The following is a 25,445-nucleotide window of genomic DNA, read 5'->3' on the forward strand; positions in this document are numbered from 1 at the left end:
GATTGGTGAAATGGTTGGTGCATCACACATGCTTTAGATTTCTCATTAATACACGAATGTGATACACTATGATGAATTACTGAGTATATGATCCTCCACCTGTCAGCACCTCCCTTGGTTTCATCAAGCTGCTCAACGTCTCCGACGTCCGCCCTGACCACTCCGATGAAGACTTAAGTTGGCGTGTCGTATGCACACAGTGACCGGAAGTGTGAACTTGGTACTCCAATAGTAATGAAACACGTGCCCAGTGTCAAGTAATATATAAAACCCCAGAGAAGTAAATTAAATTAACTGTCAAAGGACACCTGGTGTCCGATTCATTCATATCACTGTTGTTAATCTGACTTGGCATAAAGCGACAAAAACCTTTTCCACATTCAATAGAAATCTCTGCTAAAAGCAGCGTCGCTTGTACGATTCCGACTATATCATGAGCACGTGTTCATGAACCACTATGAAATAGTTATGATACCAGGTGTTTGCGAAAAGGTGAACGTGCTCTGCCCCAATGGTGGCATCCCCCACAAACACACGCAAGGGCAAGTCAACTGTGTTTCATATACATAATTATGTTATTTTTTAGTGGTATGATAAACCCGCATATGATTGATGAACTGACTTAGCTGGCGTGATTTGTGCGCTACCACAATAACATCAACACAGATCTGTGTCCGAAGTATTATAAGCTGGATATATTTCGAACGACAAGTTGTCTGTTGAAGCACCTAGGTCCTGTACGTCGAGATGTTACCGAGGTTCATACACTGACACTGCCCGCCCCAGTGTGTGTGTGTGTGTGGGGGGGGGGGGGGGGGTCAAACATATATTCCCTCATTCAATTATCACAGTTCCTCGTCCTTAATCTGACCCACCCACCTTCACCTCGTTCCCAGCCTTCCAGTCCCTTCGAGATCAGTCAAGTGTGTCGGACTACGCGTGAGGCGTGGGTCACAGGTTGAATACTGAAAGGAGTGACGGTTGACTGTGTCACACACTGATGGCGGATGGAGTCTGTTGAATCAGCACTGTTAAAATGGCTATAAATACATTGCCACCAAATCTGAAACATTGCTGTCACGGCTTATATTAAATGACTGAGATTATCGACCCTGAAGGAAGAAACGTCACGTCACGTGTGCGAGGAAGACCCAGTACATGTACTTGCCTACTCCTACAGATACACATGATTACACGTACTTACTCGCTTTCCAACCTGTTATAATTATAGCAACTGACGTTCTGACGTTATATATATTCCCTGTAACGAGCCTATTGGGATACCACTGATGTACGTCAGACTAAAGTACGTAGTAGGATGAGACCCGTGAAGATTCCGGGGTAGAAAAGGTCTTCAGCAACCCATGCTTGCCGTAAAAGGTGACTATGCTTGTCGTAAAAGGTGACTATGCTTGTCGTAAAAGGTGACTATGCTTGCCGTAAAAGGTGACTATGCTTGTCGTAAAAGGCGACTAACGGGATCGGGTGGTCAGGCTCGCTGACTTGGTTGATATATGTCATCGATCCCAATTGCGTGGATCGATGCTCATGAAATTAATCACTGGATTGTCTGGTCCAGCCTCGATTATTTACAGACCGCCGTCATATAGCTGGAATATTGCTGAGTGCGGCATCAAACAACAAACAAACCAACGTAGTAGGATGAAGGAGTTCCATGATGTGAACTTGCGGATCACATCACTCCATCGATGTCGACTGTAAATAAAGCGACAAAACCCTTTCTACATCCAATAGAAATGTCTGCTAAAAGCAGAGTCGATTTACAATTCCGACTATATATCATGAGCATGTATTTATGAATTACTATCAAATAGTGATGATACAAAGTGTTCTCGAAAAGGTGAGTGTATCCTGCCCCACCGGTGGCCCCCGTCACGAACACATGCTAAGGCAAGTCAATTGTTCACCCGACAAATATGAAAAAAACCCTGCCATTCGTTGGTGTGGTCCACACATTTTGAGACGGCGAGTGAGAGATGTTAATCTGATCATCTGCACGCTTACGTGATATAGAGGTAAAGCATCTTTTAGACTGCGGTGCAAAACAACATTCGTTAACTTTATTTGCTGTTTAACGCCGCACTCGGAAATATTCCAGCTATATGACGGCGGTCTGTAAATAATCGAGGCTGGACCAGACAATCCACTGATTGAAAACATGAGCATCGATCCACGCAACTGGAATACGATGACATGCATCAACCAAGTCAGCGAACCTGACCACCCGATCCCGTTAGTCGCCTCTTACGACAAGCATTTGTCGCCCTTCACGACAAGAACGGGTTGCTGAAGACCTATTTGAACCCCGGATCTTCACGGGATTCGTTCACTTTATAGCTGGGTGGAGCACACTATAGCTGGATACACACAATTTATAGCTGGCAACAGACAAGCGGAGTCATGCTTGGGATGTCATCTGTTGAAGTGAGTTCAGCACACCCAAGCTCGCCTTTACAATGATCTCGGGACACGCCTATCTCGGTGTCAGAACACGTGATATGTGGGCGGCCTTGAAAAGAAGCTATTAGTTTTATGGTAGAATGTGGAGGACATTTCCAAATTTGACGCATCAGTGACAAAAATGATGTCCGATGCAGTTCCCAATTTTGAACAATTGACTTGCCTTTGCATGTCTTTGTGACGGGTGCCACCGGTGGGGCAGGATACGCTCACCTTTTCGCGAACACCTGGTATCATCACTATTTGATAGTAATTCATAAACACATGTTCATGATATAATCGGAATCGTACCATCGACTGCTTTATGCAGAGATTTCTATTGAATATGAAAAAGATTTTCTCGCTTTTATTCTAAACATAGCAAACCCCTTTCTCATGGCGCGCCCTCACATCGACAAAATGGGTCGCACGGTTGGTCGGACACTAATACAGTAATATCTTATCCACGTGGCGACCAGCTGACAACAGAGAGCAATGGTCTTTTTAGTTGGAGAAGGCTAAACAGATACGATAGAGCACTGAAAAGAAGGAGGCCTTCTTTTATGTCACTGGACCCGTGAAGACCCGGAACAGAATAGGTCATCAGCAACCCATGCTTGACGTAAAAGGCGACTAACGGGATCGGGGGATCAGACTCGCTGACTTGGTTGATGCATGTCAACGTATCCCAATTGCGTAGATCGATGCTTATATGTCAATCCCTGGATTGTCTGGTCCAGACTCGATTATCTACAGATGGATGTCATATAGCTGGAATATTGCTGAGTACGGCGTTAAAGAACAAACGCAACAAAACAAAACATCTTATGTCACTGAAACAACAACCAACGTCATATTTTGTTCTTCTCGTTAGGTTTTATTTCCGGATCCGTGAGCAATACAAAGGCAAAATAATACAATGAGTGATATGAACATTGAACACAAGTGCATTTAAAAATAAAGATTTTTTTCCAAGCTACTGCCACTGCTTGGGTGCGAGATGCAACTATGGGCGGATTCTGAGTTCGACTCCGAGATTTGTCCCGATTAGGACCCTTGCGTTTCAGCGCCATACCCGTGCAGGTAGTTGTAGTAACATCTACCACATATATGTCACTTTGAAATATCTTCTGTATTTAATAATACCTCGCGATTATACTCGCGTAGATTGATGCCCATGATGTGAATCACTGAATTGTCTGGTCCAGACACTATTATTTAAAGACCGCCATCATATAGCTGGAATATTGCCGTGTTAAACAACAAACAAGCAAACAAAACATGATACTGACACGCCGTTCAAAGATTCGCTCAACCAACTCATTCACTACTACTACTACATGTTTATACTATTGAGGCACCATTTTATTTGGTTAGACTCTAAAGAAAAGAGTTTGTTTTCTGAAAACATTTTGACAAGTGAGTTCAACTTTAACGACGCATGGCATTATTTCAGTCATATTGCGACAAAACATTTTGAAAAGAATCAATAAGAATGAAACATTAAAAAAAAAAAATTGTTCATCTTTATTATCTACCCTCTGTCTTTACAATTTGAAGATGTCATTCGGTTTTAATGATTTTCTCCTATGTTCATTCAGACGTTCATTCTAACCCGGGGCCATCCCAAAGACACTGTGTATTAGCCACTGGAAGATTTCAATGGGCAAACTTTAGTTTAAACTCTCGTGTATCAGATTTTCGCTCAGAAGCTTTTACACCAGAGGCGACAACTATGTTGTCATACAAAATATCCACCTCATTTGCCCTTGACTGTACACTGTTATTATTGATGACAATGTATGCCATTTGGAGCGGTCATACAATAAACCTTCACAGATGCACACATGTGACACAAATATGTTTAAAAACATATTAAACATTTCTAGAAAAATAATTTTCTTTCACGGATTCAATAAAAACTTGTCCCGAAACTAGAGCAAATGAATTTGATTTAGTTAGAAAAGAAGCTGTCGCCTTCCCCCTTCCTGGAACATAGTGATCGGTATCTCATGCGTATTGCATACACCCCAAAGATGCATTAGTTTCAATGCAGTGACAAAATTCGCACAACAGCTTGTAAACCGAGGCAGTCAGGAAGTAGTATTATTTTACTCTTCCACGTGACCTCACTTAGTCTTATATCGATTCATGACATCGCGATGATGCATCGATACTTGGTGACGGTGACATCCATAATGCTGACTTAAAGCCATTTTGGGGCGGTCGGGTAGCCTAGTGGTTAAAGCGTTCGCTCGTCACGCCGAAGACCCGGGTTCGATTCCCGACATGGGTACAATGTGTGAAGCCCATTTCTGGTGTCCCCCGCCGTGATGTTGCTGGAATATTGCTAAAAGCGGCGTAAAACCATACTCACTCACTCACTAAAGCCATTTTGGGTGATATTGCTAGAATATTGCTAAAAGCGGCGTAAAACAATACTCACCCTCAGGGGTTACCTTGATGTGATATTGCTTGAATATTGCTGAATCGGCTTAAAACCACTCACCCACTCACTCACTCATTCATGCACTCACACATTATAAATGTGCATATAATATATGAAAATTCCCAATTCTATGTCCCACAGATTATCCGATCGCGTCACTTTGAAGAATTATCTCCACAAATTTGCATCAAATTTGGTGTTGACATAAAGTGCGTCTGACTGAAGCCTCCACCTCTTCTCCGTGTATCCTTTAAACTTAAAGTCATTGGAAAATGTCCTGAATCCTATTTCTTTCATCTTGTAGTAGGTTCTAAGCAGATCAAAGTAGTTGGCTTTCTTAGGGAAGTCCCGGATGAGGTGCCACTCCACATAGAACTGTCTGACTCGTTCCATCAACCCCGTGTCAATGAGCTGCTGCAGCATGAACCACTCAAAGCCCTCCACGTCCACCTTCAGGACGTCGATCACTTTCTGGAAAATACAGACGTCATGGCAATGGTGTAAAATGTACTCTGAGGTCCCTATATGTGAGTGTGGGTGAGTGAGTGAGTTTGGTTTTACGCCGCTTTTAGCAATATTCCAGCAATATGACGGCGGGGGACACCAGAAATGGGCTTCACACATTGTACCCATGTCGGGAATCGAACCCGGGTCTTCGGCGTGACGAGCGGACGCTTTAACCACTAGGCTACCCGACCGCCCCCTATATGTGAGTGAGTGAGTGAGTGAGTGAGTGAGTGAGTGAGTCTGATGTGGGAGGAGAGCCCGAAGTGATGCAGGTCCTAGATGTTTACTATTACCTCTGTTGTGAAACAGCGAACACGGGTATGGTGATGACAAACCTCGAAACATATTCGGGGCGAACCGGGACTCGAACCAACGATCATAGGTTTCTGGTTGTGTCCAATGGACGCAACCCTGCACAGCAGATTTCAGCACCTTAGACGACTGCCAAACCCTTCCTCCATATATTTAAGTACTGTAAATAGCTTGACATTGATAAGTTAGTCGTGGCATGACATGGGTGTGTGGATCCTATTGGGGGTCTAAAGGGGCATATTGTTTTATGATAGCATGGATCGTTATTAAGGGTAATGTATTTGCGTTAATAATGTCACGTATCATAAAACCATCTCAGGAGACTAGGCTGATGAGGTGCTTGGCGTCGCCACATAACTCTGCCGTCCCTCGTCATCCGGGAAGTAACGATCGGTCGTCATGGTCACGCCTGCATGTAGCTTGCTTACATGTAGGTCAGGATGGAACGTTTGGCAGTGATTGCGAGCATAAACCTGTCATTATGAAGTACGCCAAACGACCCTCTTATCTGTAAGTTTGTAATGTCTATCAACAGTTAATGTATTCAGTCTATCAAAACAATTAACGCGTTCGTCATCTTTGCAAATTAGACATAAGAATACGACCCTTTTAGATTTCTGCCATCATAAGAAAATGTGCTTATGAGACATAAATATAATTTTAATATAATAAATGAACCCCAATGGGCCCTATTATACCACTAGCGAAGGTGAAAAACGAACGGTATTGAGACTAGGAAGTATTTGTCCTCCGTTTCATAGTCACACACAGCAGCCCCGGTAAAATGACGGCTGCGACAGGAGGAGGATTGTTTAAGTTTAAAAAAAATCAATGACAGTCATGCACAGTCGAGAAAATGAACACTCCTGTTTTCCCATTCATAAGACAAGACGTTTTCCATTCGTAAAAGTCAGTTATATCACGTAAAGATCAGGTGAACGCTTACAAAAAAGCGACCAGACACGCTGCAAATGTGTTTATGTTTGGCAGAACGTCGTAAAAGTGAGTCATGTTTCATGCCTTTTTGAATGTAACTTCTATAATAATATGGATGTAGGAGGAAATCCCAAAGTGAAGTAGGTCTTGCGATCTTGACAAATCACTGAACATAATCAGGGCTGATCGGCATTTCGGTTCCACGAATAGGATTCTGGCACGCTAATGTCACGCCAGGGATGATGTGAACGTTTAATAGTTTTGATCGGTACTTGGTATTGTTGGTAAAGAAGACGAATAGTCAATACAATTATCACAAAAGGACGGCACCATTTTCGGATTTTGTATCGAGATTAGATATTGTTTCAGCTACAGATTCAATACCAGATAATTTGTTATATTTACAACTATGAGCCTGGGTTGTATTTAAGAAAAACACCTTGCAACAAAGTAACTTTTGTGGCACCAATTTCTTTTTTCTTTAACAGACAAAAAATCGAGAAGTTTCGGAGACAATATATTTTATTCGATAGAATCCCAGGCATCCCGTTTGATTGCATTTTATAGAATGATACTCGTAAAATGGATGAAACAGTCCAGTTCTTATTTGAAATTTACACGATATACAGTCTTTCAATTTGACGAGAGGTGTAACTTTTATAAGCGTTGGAGCGGCATATTCTGAGGTTCATACTCTTTTCACGAAACTGTATTCATGAAATGACGTAAACGCTATGGATAGCATCCAACTTCCTGGGGAAACCCCTTGGAATTCCCTTGCATGAGTAAATAAATAAACAAAATCGTAGTTTCTGATCATTGAGACCCTTTTACCTTGAACTTAATTCGTTTCTTTGTTTGCGTGTGTGTTGTTTAACTCCGCACTCAGCAATATTCCAGCTATAATCGAGTCTGTACCAGACGATTGACATTATGAGCATCGATCCACGCAGTTGGGATACGATGACGTGCATCAACCAAGTCAGCGAGCCTGACCACCCGATCCCGTTAGTCGATTGTTACAACAAGCATAGTCGCCTTTTACAGCAAGCATGGGTTGCTGAAGACCTATTCTACCCCGGATCTTCACGGGTCACATAGCCTTTCAGGAACCACTGGGACAACTCAGAGTTTAACTGGAAGCCCGTTCAAAAATATCCTCGCTACAAAACCCATCCTCGTGAATAAAAGGAAGAAATGCACATCCAAACTGTGGATTCGATCCGCGTGTAGACTGACAAGAGACTACGGCATACCATAAATGTACCTATGTATTTATTTGACACATCTTTACTATCACCTTCCAATTTATCAATGATGACGAACAATTATAATCGCCACAAGGTTCATGATGATGACATTAATTGAATTTATTTGCCGTAACCAAACTCCAAAAGATGCAACTTTTGCATATAGACACTCATATGATCTCTCCTTTTGAGAAACTATTTTATTCCTCGTTTCCGTTGGTTGTTGCAAGGCTGTCAGTGTCATCACGAAGTCACACAACTAAATACATTGAGTAAATCTTCCTGTCTTAACTGACTGTAAAAATCCAGTTTCAACCCCTGCCAAACTAGGCTGAAGTTTATTGGCTCGATTTTAGCGCCACCAGTTATGTCACTTCTTTATCTCGCCTATTGACCAATCAGATTCCACCTCTCATATCACATGCATTTGCTTCAAACAAAATGGCGGATACAAAATTTATATTGTAATAAAACGTCTTACTTGGCAAAGTGCATTGAAAACGTGAGCATCTTGATTAAAAACATGGAAAATTTGGAAAATATCTGTTGGGGGTACACATGCTTTTCAAATCTTGCAATCGACAGATATCTGCCCGGCATTTTACGAACCGGATGCCATTTTCCTAAAGCGATTCTGATTGGACTGTGCATAGACTCGTTAGTCCAGCCAAAATATAACTCCATAATTCCAACCAAGTTAGGCAAGGGTGGAAACTGAACCTTTATAATCAGTTAACTCCCTTGCCTCATGAAGATGTGCAATACATCACTCGAGGTATGAAATAGTGATTTTAAAAGTATAAGAATTGACTCAGTCTGTCTGTCACTTTGTGTGAGTTCATTGGGCTCTGAACCTTCATAGGATAAGGGCCAAGCTGTATGAAAGTCAGAGCTTCCAAACTTGAAGGAAATTTGATGTTACTTGTATACTGGGGCGGTCTGGTAGCCTAGTGGTTAAAGCGTTCGCTCGTCACGACGAAGACCCGGGTTCGATTCCCGACATAGGTACATTGTGTGAAGCCCATATTGTTGTCCCTCGTCGTGTTTTTGCTGGAATATTGCTAAAAGCGGCGTAAAACCATACTCACTCACTACTAGTATACTAGTCCTGCACCATGACTGGAATATATTTATTTTACGAAAAAAACGCATACAAAAGCAAATCTAGTCAGCTCTAGCTAGCTCTATGAAATCAGCATAGGGAAGTTTTAAAAAAAAATTAGAGTCAAGAAGGATATTGTGTAATATAAGATTTTATAGACTAAATGTTAGTCTACTAGTATACCTAAACCATATTGTATTTAGCTTAATGTATGTGCAGTTTTGTAATCGTTGATTGTTTGACTTTGGAAAATAAGTTTTACCAGAAATTATTATCATTACATAGTCCCATAATAAGACTAAACATGTCGCTAGCTGGGTAACTGTGTTTCAATGGAACTTTCTTTATTAAATTATTTTGTATACATTTCCAGTAAAAACGACACATGTCGAGTTTGGCAAAACACAATAAAAATTTTAAAAATGACTGGTAACTACATCTAAAAGATTTAACATCATGAGGTTTCTGGGTTAGAGTTGGAATCTGCAACGACAATACTTACATCCTGATGGCCTAGCATCTTCATGATTGAGGGTAAGGTCCTCATCTTCCACACTTGGGGTTTTCGGACGTACATCCCCGGGACAGGTCGGTAATCATCGGTATCCTCCGCCCCGATGCCCATTTTGTGAAAGTGCACAACGCCCTTATGTATGTGGTCGTCCCACTTCACGCTGCGGATAGCAAGACATACATACCATGTACCACTTCGGTCTGTTTCTGAACTTTAAGGGTAATACTTACTACATTTATAATACGACAGATTCCATTCACTGCACATGGTGTTTATTATTACTACCTACATTATTATTACCCTTTGGATCATTCTCAGCTACATGGGGAGTATACAACCTAAGCTGGTTAACCTGGGGCGCTACAGCGTCACATTGCAATCTCTCTCAGCTGGGAAAAATAGATTGGCAATGCCAACCCCACCACACCCACAAATGCAATGGATGCTCCCGAAACCCTAGATACTCTTAGGAGCAGGTGCAACCAATTAAATAATTCAGATCGGTTTGAAATTGACTGTTGAGATAAAAAAACTTCATATCATAGTACGGTTAAGTTGGTAATGTTCTACTGTGACAAATGGAAGTTCAGGAATCAGGTTGTGTTGAAGATATATGCACACTGCTCGTACAATGACGATTTCAAGAACGTTGATATCCTTACGTTTATGAATTTAACAACCACCAAGACATTCTGTACAGCAGGCTGCCGGTTTAAGATTGACGAAGTTGAAACTAGCTGAAAAATTACATTAGCCTACCAGGTTTTCATAGTCAAATTAACACGCATTTCCTCCCAACCCCAGATGCTAGGAAGTTAACTGAGTATAGATGTCCAGGTGGAATACACTCGAACATAAGTCAAAACAGGGAATTGCATCTTTTTGCCATTTTTGTTCCTGATGCGTCAAATTTAGAAATGCCCTCAACATGTCTACCATTAAACATTTTGAAAGCTGTACTGAGGCCTTGAATGATGTAAAGCTTGTGAAGTAATTTTGAGTCTCGTCTGAGATTTATATATGTTCTACATCAAGCATTTAGTATTGATATATCACATCTGAAAAGGTCACTTTGAATAGTAAGAATGTGTCGAAATAGACACAAAAGCTAAAAGACGTACTACATCAAAATCGAGTGAGTATTGCAACAGTATTTACCTATTTGACAAGAAATACAACAGTACTTCAAAATGGCACAACAAAAAATAAGTTGAAGGGTTATATCTATATCTATCTCATGACAATCTCACCATATTAATTAAGGTTGTCAACACCGAGCAGAAGGGCAAGGGCGTTGAAGTGTGTGTGTGGAGGGGGTTTGGCGGTTGAGTATTTAATCTGGAGGCCAATAGCGTCGGGGAGAGTGGGAAACAGTTTGTAAATGGCTGAGTAAACAGGTGAAGTTAATAGTGAAGGCGACGACATCTAAGGTCATGTTATAATAAGACGGCACAAAGACCTCGTCAGCGTATACAACTGTATATTTAATCAGTCGTGACCATTTAATGGAACTGTGTACGACATCACACACTCGGGTGTTTAAATGGCGTGTCACTCTGGTAAGGTAGACGAAACCTGTATAAATCATATCATGAAGTATGACATTGCAAATCCTACCTTGGATCAAAAGAATGCGTCTCACAGCCCATGAAGCCCATGGTTTCGTCAAACTCCCACTCAGTGTAGACCCTACATGAAGACAAATGAAGCATAATGATACCGGCCACAACATATTGGTTGTTTGTTTGTTTGTTTGTTGTTTAACGCTGCACTCAGCAATATTCCAAATCCTGACCACCCGATCCCGTTAGTCGCCTTTTACGACAAGCATAACTGCCTTTTACGGCAATCATGGGTTGCTGAAGACCAATTCTACCCCGGATCTTCACGGGTTGTAGATAAAGTTGAGGTTCGTCATATCAACCCGCCAGGTGTTGTGTGAACGTTCTTCTAGAATAACATTGATTCACAATCATCTCCTGTGTGTATATGAGACCTAATGATAATCCAGATCCTGGATTTTACGACAAGCATAATCACCTTTTACGGAAAGCATGGGTTGCTGAAGACCTATTCTACCCCGTCATATTCACAGGCCCCACAACAAATTGGTTACTTGTTAATCGTCATCTTTACGCGAGGAACAAACTTTTCTATTATACACACCGCCAAAGGAAACACGAACCATAGAAACATATAGAAAAGCATGTACGTTAAGAAGAGGTTTCTTATGTGTCAGTCAAGTGTTACCACAGAGTGTCGTTATTCTTATCACGATATATTTCACATGATTTCCAAATTTTACACGCCAATCCTACACGACACAAATGGTGAAAATCGAGTCATGGATCTATGACGTGACATGTGATGCGAACCTATCTAATATATCTTGAATATGAGTAATTCTTCATATATCAACCAACATGTATGGTATTCGCGTTTCTCTTGGCGGTGAGTGTATAATCATGTATAACTTGTGGTTCATCCACCTTGACTTAAACGTGACAATACACCACTGAGAGGAAAATTAAAAAACAAATATTTATGTGGGCGGATAAATCAACAAGAACTTGAACTTTAGAATCAGAGCTTATCTACAGAATATTATACCGGATATCACAAGTTCAGCTATTCCTGTGGAAAAAATACTTTCAGTTAAGACTGTACAAAACGCTGCTTTCAATAAGTATATAACACGAGAAACTAACGTCCAGGCGGAAACTGGAGTGAACGGGTCAGGCAGAAGCAAACTTTGGTTTTTTAGAGAGTTATTTCAGCTGCCCCCGACCAAAAGCACATAGAAGCGCTATGTCCAAGTTTAGATGTGGAGCGGCCCCTTCCGAATTGAAACCGGACGATATGAAAACATTCATTTAGAGAATTGACTGTTTAACTGTATGTATACCATTGAAGATGAGAACCACGTCCTCTTAACATGTCCTCTGATACAGATCAGCGCAGGGATCTCATCAAGGCTAGCAGGGAGATGTGGCCAGATTGTGATATTTTAACAAATGGAGTAATATTTAACTGTATTTAAGCCTACCCTGATCTTATCTTTCACACTGCTAGAACCTGCCATGACATTTTAACTAAACGCAGAGGCCTTTATATACTGTTAAACATTGCTGACTTTTATGTCTGTATATATCTACTTTTTAGCACATTTGTATTTTAAAATTAATGTTTCTCATAAATCGCTGACATAGATGTTCCAAGCAAAAATATATCTGATCATTTACATTTGTTTTCATGATCTCTTGGGGACAGTGTCCGAGGAAAACACAACGTAATTGTGCTTCAACTGAGGTACGACTTTTAACCACGCAAATGCAAACATGCTCCAGCTCGAATTTCTGGTGTATGGATATTCGGACAAACACCAGATACACAACACGGTAACTGCATCGTCTACGATATGTAAACATCATGTATATATAGAAAATGTATAAGCAGAGCGTTCTTTCTATTTCCATATAATAGAGCAATTTAAAGTCGTACCCTGTACTTATTTGCTGACGACAATCAGTTGGGTTAGTTTACTGTCAATATGCAATGAAGGTTATTTTATTTACAGCACACTTCTACAACTCTGATTGACTATAAATCAAACAATTTGTCTTCCTTAAATACCCAACTCTTAATATGTTTATTCATATTAATCGAAAATTAACTTTGAATAAGTATTCCATATTTAAAACAGATGATCTATATATTTCCATATAATATGCAAATTTTAAAAAATCGTTTCCTGTACTTATTCTCTGAAGAACAACATTTGTTTTTGTTTACAAAGTGACCCCAACTTTATTACATATGTATTTTACAGGAGGAGCGAATACATTTAGGGAATTTAGTAATCTTGTCAAGTGGCATGTATTTTTTTATTGCTCATCTTACAAAACAGATGTTATTCCACGTGGTCAATTTTCATGGCCAACCAACGAGCACAAATATGAACTTCAGAAATTATTTGACACATAGATACAGAAGTGTACCTTTTAGAAAGAGTCGCTATTGTGAGAAAGACAAAATATAGTCCAGAGTTTCCATTATATTATGAATGGAAGTTAAGTGCTATGTTCTCAATGTTATGAATAGAATACGTTCTTTTTTGGTTCTTACCTGTTTATTTTATGAAGCTAATAGAAATAGGTTTCTATCTTTATAGGTTAATATAATAAAAGATTATATATTATTATGTTTTTCCTTTGAAGGAAGACTTCAGGCATCTAATAACCACGAGTAACGTTTAACAAATACACATACTGCATTGTACCTGAACTATTTCGTCCTGCTAAAAGTGATGTAAATTCAAAACAAAAACACCAGATAATGATCAGTCCCGGATATCTGCCGAAACAGATTACGGGCGTAAGGGGCAAAATAGTAAGGACAATTGTTGGAATGGATCGCACGTTTAAACAAAGCTGTTTATCCACAACAGTTGTGTTGGACATGCAGAAACTCTGCCCCTTAGACGGGGACTGGCAGTATTAAATGCATGTAATCTGTGCAGTACCTTCAACACACGCGACATTCGTGACCAACTCGTGTCATTCCGGGACAAGCCGAATAGCGACTCGTGGCCATTTTTGCGACTGGGTTCCGTCTTCGCGCAAACGGGCATAGTTAAAAGAATTTTCAACTCGTTGCTTTATGATTCACGTATATTTCCCCCATGTCATATATATTCTATTAAAACACTTCCGGTATTTATAAAGAAGATTGCACATAATTAACTGTCTCTAGGGTATTTGTATAGATGCAAGACCTATGTAAAAATCAAAGCATTTTCCTTAAAAGGATTCTTTGACCGAAGTACTTGAAGTCATACGCGCATTCTGATTGATTTGTCGTTTCTTCGCAAACATTCGTCGTTAGGGGGACGAGACTTCTTGCAGGTTACGGAAAGTGGCGAGTGGTGACGAATGCATATTCCAACTTCAATGACCGTTAGTTAAACCATTATGATGACGTCACACTATTGTTCTTGCAGTTGACTTTGAGCCTGGAATACATTTCATTCCAAACGTGCATTTAAACAAGTGAACCCAACACAACTACAGGTCATTACTCAACATTATAGAGACATTATAATATCAGCCATAACATGGGTCAAGTCTGAGAAATCACCTCAATCTGTTGTTTCCGGAAGTAGATCTACTTTCCACTGTCGGAATCAACAGATGATCATGACTTCTCCATGACTGGTGGGGCGGTGGGGTAGCCTAGTGGTTAAAGCGTTCGCTCGTCACGCCGAAGACCCGGGTTCGATTCCCGACATGGGTACAATGTGTGAAGCCCATTTCTGGTGTCCCCCGCCGTCATATTGCTGGAATATTGCTAAAAGCGGCGTAAAACCATACTCACTCACTCACTCTCCATGACTGGAGGTCTGTGCAGCAGTTAGAAAATAATGAACGATCACCTCACCAAGGGAATTAAAGATTCCCACAGTGAACGAATGTCTCGGTTTGATATACACAGAATCCGAACTCCAGAAAAGCTCGACAATTACCCGAATGAGTATGCGATGCAGGGCGGTTTGACGGTGTACGGCGGGTCCTGACACACTGCATATATCCCTGCCTTGGATATATTCCGGCATGTGTACTCCGGCGGTTTCTCCCAGTCCCTAAGGTCAGAAAAAACAAATGTTACATGGAAATGAGTTATATTCAGTGATTCAGCAAAATATGTACATATACTCATTGCTGTACATGGATATACTACACAACGCGCAGACCGGCTATAATACGGTAACTATAGGTAGTATTCAATGTGTTTACATATACTCATTGCTATACATGCATAAACTATACAAACTGTAGACCGGGTATAATACGGTAACTAAAGGTAGTATTCAATGTGTTTACATATACTCATTGCTATACATGCATATACTACACAACGCGCAGACCGGCTATAATACGGTAACTATATGTAGTATTGAGTGTGTTTACATATACTCATTGCTGTACATGCATATACTACACAACGTGCAGACCGGCTATAATACGGTAACTATAGGTAGTATTCAATGTGTTTACATATACTCATTGCTATACATGCATAAACTATACAAACTGTAGACCGGGTATAATACGGTAACTAAAGGTAATATTCAATGTGTTTACATATACTCGTTGCTATACATGCATATACTTCACAATCTTCAGTCCGGGTATAATACGGTAACTATAGGTAGTATTCAATTTGTTTACATATACTCGTTGCTATACATGCATATACCACACACGATGTAGACCGGTTATAATACGGTAACTATAGGTAGTATTCAATGTGTTTACATATACCCACTGCTATACATGCATATTCTATACAAACTGTAGACCGGGTATAATACGGTAACTAAAGGTAGTATTCAATGTGTTTACATATACTCATTGCTATACATGGATATACTACACAATCTTCAGTGCGGATATAATACGGCAACTATAGGTAGTATTCAGTGTGTTTACATATACTCGTTGCTATACATGCATATACTACACAATCTTCAGTCCGGGTATAATACGGTAACTATAGGTAGTATTCAATTTGTTTACATATACCAATTGGTATATGTGCATATACCACACAAGCTGTAGACCGGGTAACTATAGGTAGTATTCAATGTGTTTACATATACTCGTTGCTATACATGCATATACTACACAATCTTCAGTCCGGGTATAATACGGTAACTATAGGTAGTATTCAATTTGTTTACATATACTCGTTGCTATACATGCATATACCACACACGATGTAGACCGGGTATAATACGGCAACTATAGGTAGTATTAAATGTGTTTACGTATACCCATTGGTATACATGCATATACCACACAAGCTGTAGACCGGGTATAATACGGTAACTATAGGTAGTATTCAATGACGTGTCTTTGGGATCAGAGGTCGCATGACTAACGATAGCCTTGCTTCAAGGCTGTTGTCTTTGGTGTCTTTGGATGTACAGTGACTCTATCCTTTAATAGGCAAGTCTAGATAAGCGGACACCAGTTTTCTATAGCGAAAAATTGATCTTACTGTTTATTTAATCTACAACATATCATTTAAACTGATAATTATTGCCTTATAGGCTTGTTCAAGTCTAGACCAAAGGTAAAATGATACACGCAAGGCTGTGTGCGCTTGGTGAGGTGGAACAAATACAATAGCACACTCTATCTATATTATCTCTATACACCAAGCAGACTGACAATCTTAGTTAAATCAGATCTTAGTGCTCGCTATCGTCACGGATTACCGTTACATGTATGTATGTATGTATGTATGTATGTATGTATGTATGTATGTATGTATGTATGTATGTATGTATGTATGTATATTTGTGTGTGTGTGTGTGTGTGTGTATGTGTGTGTGTGTGTGTGTGTGCGTGCGTGCGTGCGTGCGTGTGTGTGTGTGTGTGTACGTATGTATGTATGTATGTATGTATGTATGTATGTATGTATGTATGTATGTATGTACGTACGTTTCTATGATGTATATATACTTATAAATAATTTCATAGAATCTCTCAAGCTGATGAGAAGATGATGTTTGTCATGAAGTAGCGTTTGGTTTCAAAGCTATTCAAAGCGACGAGAATGGGCATTGTTGAAGGTCATTGGTCCATAACAGATCCTTCAAGCTGTGACCTAGATGTGCGATCTGCTGATCACTATGGGGCCTGCTTAAAATCATCGTTGGTTTTGAGTACATGAAAATAACACCGACACAAGACAACGCCCGTATCTGAATTCTCCCATTTCGTTATCTTCTCCTCGGAACACTGTGCCAGACGGATAATCCGAGCCTGTCGTTGGTCGCGACTGTAGTAATATAAGTGCATCTTCATAGATTGGTTCGAATCTCAGAGAGGTCACGGGTGGTCAAGTAGTTTAAGGCACACCAGTTCACTGTGCAGAGTTGTGTCCCGAAACCAATGATTGTGGGTTCGAATCCAAGTTGGCCCTGATCATGTTTCCAGGTTTGTCAGCGCCATACCCATGCATCAACAAAAGATCTACGACCTGCATCACGTCGAGTTTTCCGACCATAGGAAACTGCCACGTAGTTCGAAGCCCACCCATATTCATGTTTATCCCGAATAGAGACATATCTGTCTAAATGAGTAAATCGGTGTAATTTATAACATTAATGTTAACTTGTTACGACGTTCGGGTTGGCATCAGGACACCATAGACTACCTTCCACAGAACGGACGTATAGTATAGACATACTGCATGCAGCACGATAGGCCATGTGGCCTCAAAGCAATAAACTTGTCACTTGTAACTTCCATAGAATAACTTTATATCCATTATCTGATACACTCCTTTTGATACACTGTTTACCTAACCGCTGAAGTATTTTTCATGCCCTTAAACCCAACTCGCAAACTCATTCTTATCGGTCGAGGTTCGAGATAACCAGGTTTTCCTACATACGGGTTATATATGTTTTATTTTACCACGAACTGGTCGTCTAAGATACCAGAATTCTCTGTGCAGAGTATTATCCTTGCACGTCAGAAATTCAGGATCGAATTCCGGATTGGCTTCGATCATATTTTTAGATATGTCAGCACCATGCCTCTTCATATAAGTGGCATTCAAGGTATTGGACCGATCGGAGTGTAACTAAACGTCTAAGACTGGCATCGCTTTAGGTATCTCGCTATGTATGCGTGTACATAAACATTTAGGCCTAACGCCCACTACTTTCACATACAAACTGACGCATTTGATCAGCATGTTCACAAACTGACGACCGCCTCCGTGGTCTAATGGTAGAGCGTCCGCCCGGAGAACGGAAGGTCCAGGGTTCGATCCCCGACCACGTCATTAAAAGATGGTACTTGTTGTTACCCTGTCTGGCGCTCGGCATTATGGGGCTAGAACAAGGACTGGTCGACTCGGAGTCAGTATACTGTGTCTGAGTGGGGTATTCATGTTGAACTGCGGCATGGTATCTCAGTGAGCTAGCACTATAAATCGGCATCAGTCCCGACTAGTACAAGCAGCCACACAAACACATACACGTACATGCACGTCGCTATATAAGTGCAATAATCTAGGACGCGACGTTAACCCTATTTCACCTCACCTCACCTCACCTCACCTCACAAACTGAATTACACATACCATTTCAACAGAGAGCTTGCCTGCCAATATTCCGTGATGTGAAATCCCTTCCCATGTGAATCATCAGAAGGCTTTTCCTTCGGAAGCTGCTTTTCACCGACATTGACTGCACCGACATCGTCATCGGCGACGGGATCATCAAAATGGACATCGTAATCAGCCTCTCCTGGTTTGAGGTCCATCCCCTTCTTGTGTGCGAGAGCCTTTAACTGGCTATCTGTAGGGAACGAACACAACATATATTAGTGAGTCAGTGATTGGATTGTCCAATGTCCCTTTGAATTGCATTTTAATGCTACCAAGGCATGTTAGATTGATTCGGAAATAAACACAAATGTCAATTCAAGAGAATAACCAGTCTTGATTATCCGCTGAAAAAATCCATTTGGTATAAATGGCAAATTAGATCTAAAATTATGTGAATGGACCACTGAAAATCAGGGATGTCACCGTGAAGAGGATGAACATTGTCCTGCCCTATCAGTAGCACCGCCATTCACACAATTTGCACAAACTACTTATATAAAAACGGTACCACAATTGAAACTGAAAGATCCGCTGCTTTCAGAAGAAGCATTCTGACCAGGCCGAACCAGGGATTCTGTCACCAAACCAGCGGACCCTGGCCAGTTGAGAAGACCAAATCCTCATCACTCTATACTAGGTCCACATCACTTTATACTAGGTTCACTCTGTACTTGGTCCCCATAACTTTATACTAGGTTCACTCTGTACTTTGTCCCATCACTTTATACTAGGTTCACGTTGTACTTTGTCCCATCACTCTGTACTTGGTCCCCATCACTCTGTACTTGGTCCCCATCACTCTGTACTTGGTCCCCATCACTTTATACTAGGTTCACTCTGTACTAGGTCACATCATTCAATACTAGGTCACATCATTCAATACTAGGTCATATCACTCTATACTAGGTCCACATCACTCTATACTAGGTCCCAATCACTCTATACTAGGTCCCCATCACTCTATACTAGGTCCCCATCACTCTATACTAGGTCCCCATCACTCCATACTAGATTCACTCTATACCAGGTCCACATCACACTATACCAGGTCCACATCACTCTGTACTAGGTCCCCATCACTCTATACTAGGTCACATCATTCAACACTAGGTCATATCACTCTATACTAGGTCCCATTCACTCTGTATTAGGTTCAATCTATGCCAGGTCACATCACTTTATACTAGATCACATCACTCTACGCTAGATCGCATAACTATATACAAGACCAACTCACTCTACACCTGATCACACCACTCTACACCTGATCGTATCGCTCTATAAAAGGCCAACTCACTCTATACTAGGTCACATCACTCTATTCTAGGTCACATCACTCTATACTAGGTCATGTTTACTCTATTCCAGGTCACATCACTCTTAACTAGGTCACATCACTCTATACTAGGTCATGTTTACTCTATACTAGGTCACATCAGTCTATACTAGGTCATATCACTCTATACTAGGTCGCATCACTCTATACTAGGTCACATCACTCTATACTAGGTCACATCACCCAAAACTACGTCACATCACTCTGCACTAGATCACATCACTCTATACTAGATCACATCACTCTATACTAGATAACATCACTTTACACTAGATAACATCACACTACATCTGATCACATCACTCTACACTAGATCACATCACTCTATACAAGACCAACTCACTCTACACCTGATCCAGCACTCTACACCTGATCACATCACTATACACTAGATCACATCACACTATACTAGGTCACATCACTCTACACTAGGTCAAATCACTCTACACTTGGTCACATCACTCTATACAAGGTCACATCACTCTATACAAGGTCAAATCACTCTATACTAGGTCACATCACTCTTCACTAGGTCACATCACTCTACACTAGATCGCAAAACTATATACAAGACCAACTCACTCTACACCTGATCACATCACTCTACACTAGATCACATCACTCTATACTAGGTCACATCACTCTATACTAGGTCACATCACTCTATACTAGGTCATGTTTACTCTATACTAGGTCACATCACTCTATACTAGGTCATATCACTCTATACTAGGTCGCATCACTCTTCACTAGGCCACATCACTCTATACTAGGTCACATCACCCTATACTACGTCACATCACACTATACTAGATCACATCACTCTATACTAGATCACATCACTCTATTCAAGGTCAACTCAATCTATACTAGTTCACATCACTCTATATCAGATCACATTACTCTGCACTAGATCACATCACTCTATACTAGATCACATCACTCTATACTAGATCACATCACTCTACACTAGACCACATCACACTACACGTGATCACGTCACTCTACACTAGATCACATCACTCTATACAAGACCAACTCACTCTACACCTGATCACATCACTACACCTGATCACATCACTCTACACTAGATCACATCACTCTATACTAGATCACAACGGTCTATACTAGATATCACTCTATACTAGGTCACATCACGCTATACAAGGTCACATCACTCTATACTAGGTCCACATCACTCTATACTAGGTTCACATTGTATTAGGTCCTAGGTCACTTTATACTAGATTCACTCTATACCAGGTCCACATCACACTATATTAGGTCATATCACTCTATACTAGGTCCCCATTACTCTGCACTAGGTCCACATCACTCTATACTCGGTTCACTCTGTACTAGGTCCCAATCACTTTATACTAGATTCACTCTATACTAGGTCACATCATTCAACACTAGGTCATATCACTCTATACTAGGTCCCCATTACTCTGTACTAGGTTCAATCTATGCCAGGTCACATCACTCTATACTAGATCACATCACTCTACACTAGATCATATCACTCTACACTAGGTCACATCACTCTCTTCTAGGTCACATCACTCTATACTAGTTCATATCACTCTATACAGGGTCACATCGCTCTATACTAGGTCACATCACTCTACACAAGGTCAAATCACTCTACACTAGGTCACATCACTCTATACAAGGTCACATCACTCTACACCTGATCACATCACTCTACACTAGGTCACATCACTCTATACTAGGTCACATCACTCTATACTAGGTCATGTTTACTCTATACTAGGTCACATCACTCTACACTATATCACATCACTCTACACCGGATCACATCACTCTATACCTGATCGTATCACTCTATAAAAGGCCAACTCACTCTATACTAGGTCACATCACTCTATATTAGGCCACATCATTCTACACTAGATCACATCACTCTATACTAGATCACAACGGTCTATACTAGATATCACTTTATACTAGTTCACATGACTCTATACAGGGTCACATCACTCTATACTAGGTCACATCACTGTACACTAGGTCAAATCACTCTACACTAGGTCACATCACTCTATACAAGGTCACATCACTCTACACCTGATCACATCACTCTACACTAAGTCACATCACTCTACACTATATCACATCACTCTGTACTAGGTCATGTTTACTCTATACTAGGTCACATCACTCTTTACTAGGTCACATCACTCTATATTAGGCCACATCTTTCTACACTAGATCACATCACTCTATACTAGATCACAACGGTCTATACTAGATATCACTCTATACTAGTTCACATCACTCTATACAGGGTCACATCACTCTATACTAGGTCATGTTTACTCTATACCAGGTCACATCACTCTATACTAGGTCATATCACTCTATACTAGGTCGTATCACTCTATACTAGGTCACATCACTCTATACTAGGTCACATCACTCTACACTAGTTGACATCACTCTATACTAGGTCACATCACTCTATACTAGATCACATCATTCTACACTAGATCACACCACTCTCTACTAGATCCAATCACTCTATACTAGATCACATCACTCTATACTAGATCACTTCATTCTACACTAGATCACATCATTCAACACTAGATCCAATCACTCTATACTAGATCACATCATTCTATACTAGATCACATCACTCTATACTAGGTCACATCAATCTATACTAGGTCACATCACTCTATACAAGGTCACATCACTCTATACTAGGTAACATCACTCTATCCTAGGTCACATCCCTCTACACTAAGTCACATCACTCTACACTAGATCACATCACTCTACACTAGATCATATCACTCTACACTAGATCACATCACTCTACACTATATCATATCACTCTACACCTGATCGTATCACTCTACACTTGATCGTATCACTCTATAAAAGGCAAACTCACTCTATACTAGGTCACATCACTCTATACTAGGTCACATCACTCTACACTAGGTCACATCACTCTACACTAAGTCAAATCACTCTATACTAGGTCACATCACTCTATACTAGGTCATATTTACTCTATACTAGGTCACATCACTCTATACTAGATCACATCACTCTACACCTAAACACATCACTCTACTCTAGATCACATCACTCTATACAAGACCAACTCACTCTACACCTGATCACATCACTCTATACCTGATCACATCACTCTACACTAGATCACATCACTCTATACTAGATCACAACGGTCTATACTAGATATCACTCTATTCTAGGTCACATCACGCTATACAAGGTCACATCACTCTAAACTAGGTCCCCATCACTCTATGCTAGGTTCACTCTGTACTAGGTACCCATCACTTTATACTAGATTCACTCTATACCAGGTCCACATCACTCTATACTAGGTCACATCACTCTATACTAGGTCACATCACTCTATACTAGGTAACATCACTCTATCCTAGGTCATATCCCTCTATAGTGGGTAACATCACTCTATACTAGGTCACATCACTCAACACTAGGTCACATCACTCTACACTAGATCGCATCACTCTACACTAGATCACATCACTCTACCCTAGATCAAATCACTCTACACTAGATCACATCACTCTACACTAGATCACATCACTCTACACTAGATCACATCACTCTACACTAGATCACATCACTCTACACTAGATCACATCACTCTACACAAAGTCACATCACTCTACACTAGATCACATAACTCTATACTAGGTCATATCTCTCTATACTAGATCACATCACTCTATACTAGGTCATATCACTCTATACTAGATCACATCACTCTACACTAGATCAGATCACTCTACACAAGGTCACATCACTCTACACTAGATCACATAACTCTATACTAGGTCATATAACTCTATTCTAGATCACATCACTCTATACTAGGTCATATCACTCTATACTAGATCACATCACTCTACACTAGGTCACATCACTCTATACTAGATCAAATCATTCTACACTAGATCACATCACTCTACACTAGATCACATCACTCTACACTAGATCACATCACTCTACACTAGATCACATCAATCTATACCAGGTCACATCACTCTACACAAGGTTACATCACTCTACACTAGATCACATCACTCTACACTAGATCACATCACTCTACACAAGGTCACATCACTCTACACTAGATCACATCACTCTACACTAGATCACATCACTCTACACAAGGTCACATCACTCTACACTAGATCACATCACTCTACACTAGATCACATCACTCTACACTAGATCACATCACTCTACACTAGATCACATCACTCTATCCATCCCTGCCCATCTCCCACCCCTGCCCATCTCCCACTCCTGCCCATCACCCACCTCTGCCCATCTCCCATCCCTGCCAATCCCCTACCTCTGTCCATCTCCCACCCCTGCACATCTACCACCCTGCCAACAAGGCTTTCCTTGGCCAACACCTGCATCTTCGCATTGACTATCACAATGTAGGAAAACGATTCGAAGTAAATCCTTTGAAAACGTTAGTAGTTGAACATGTAGATACTATAGCACAACACTCATAATGACTTATAGCATCTACCCGAACATGTGATACAGTCATTGACAATGGACCTCAACAACATTCAGACGTTGATACAGTGGTAGAAGAGCTGTATTCTTTATGCAAATTCAGCTTCACGAAACCAAAATCTTAACGTAACATCAATATTCGCACGACCCTTGAGTTGAAACTACAGAACTGTGCCACGAATCTCATTCGAGCTGGTATGGAAATGTACATTCTGAAAACAAATAGAAAAAAAAGAAATACTTACAACTTAACAAAAGATTCTCATAATCCGATTTATCCTTTTTTGTGTAATACTTGTGAAGCGTAGATAATGCTAATAGTATGACGCCACATGCGAATCCATAGATCAAGACACTGGCGATTTTTAGGCGAGCCATGTTCTTTTGGACTCTGTTACATGGGTGCATTCATTCAGGGTGGAGACGTGCTTGGAGATCCGCTTCAATACGTAGGTAGCCTGAACACGGAATGCGCTCCGTGTGTTCCCGTAAACGTGACTCGGTCGTGTGTGAAGAACAAGGTTAACCAGTTTTCCCAACATCTTTACCAATAATACTGCTGACTGTACACAATGCCCTATCATGCATGTACATTGATGGAAGTATATGTCCTTTCATGGACACCTGGAGGCGTTAACGCCCTTGAAGACAATCAGTGACCTGCACATGTACTTTAGACTAATGTACTTAACGACCACTGCATCGAGTTTATGTGCAGTTTGTTGAGGCTTTCCCTTGGATGAGGTCGGCTGGCCTGAAAAGTGAAACAGAAGGCTTTCTCTTTGCTGCTCAGGACCAGTCACTTCCCACTCGAAACCATCAATATG

At 40.6% G+C, this 25,445-nt stretch overlaps 1 protein-coding gene across 1 annotated transcript; it reads right to left on the minus strand.

Annotated features, from left to right (window-relative positions):
• Nucleotides 1–3,316: 3,316 nt before the first annotated feature.
• Nucleotides 3,317–25,309, minus strand: LOC124125755 (probable methyltransferase-like protein 24). The gene is made up of 7 exons (XM_048380437.1): nucleotides 24,864–25,309; nucleotides 18,690–18,906; nucleotides 15,052–15,168; nucleotides 11,148–11,219; nucleotides 9,519–9,690; nucleotides 4,855–5,380; nucleotides 3,317–4,676 (listed from the first exon to the last, which is right to left on the minus strand). Exons 1-6 carry the CDS (start codon nucleotides 25,024–25,026, stop codon nucleotides 5,078–5,080), a joined length of 1,044 nt encoding a protein of 347 aa, XP_048236394.1. The 5' UTR covers nucleotides 25,027–25,309; the 3' UTR covers nucleotides 3,317–4,676; nucleotides 4,855–5,077.
• Nucleotides 25,310–25,445: the final 136 nt, after the last annotated feature.

Source organism: Haliotis rufescens, unplaced genomic scaffold (assembly GCF_023055435.1).
Source record: "Haliotis rufescens isolate VD_foot unplaced genomic scaffold, xgHalRufe1.0.p SCAF_30, whole genome shotgun sequence".
NCBI classification, from domain to species: domain Eukaryota; kingdom Metazoa; phylum Mollusca; class Gastropoda; order Lepetellida; family Haliotidae; genus Haliotis; species Haliotis rufescens.

Excerpts from the sequence above, each read along its gene's own strand:
- LOC124125755 (XM_048380437.1), bottom strand. The coding sequence starts at position 25,026 with ATGCACCCATGTAACAGAGTCCAAAAGAACATGGCTCGCCTAAAAATC. Across the intron at positions 15,169-18,689 it reads GCAAGCTCTCTGTTGAAATG|GGACTGGGAGAAACCGCCGG; the intron begins GTATGTGTAATT and ends TTCTGACCTTAG. Across the intron at positions 11,220-15,051 it reads TGCATCGCATACTCATTCGG|GGTCTACACTGAGTGGGAGT; the intron begins GTAATTGTCGAG and ends GTCTTCATGTAG.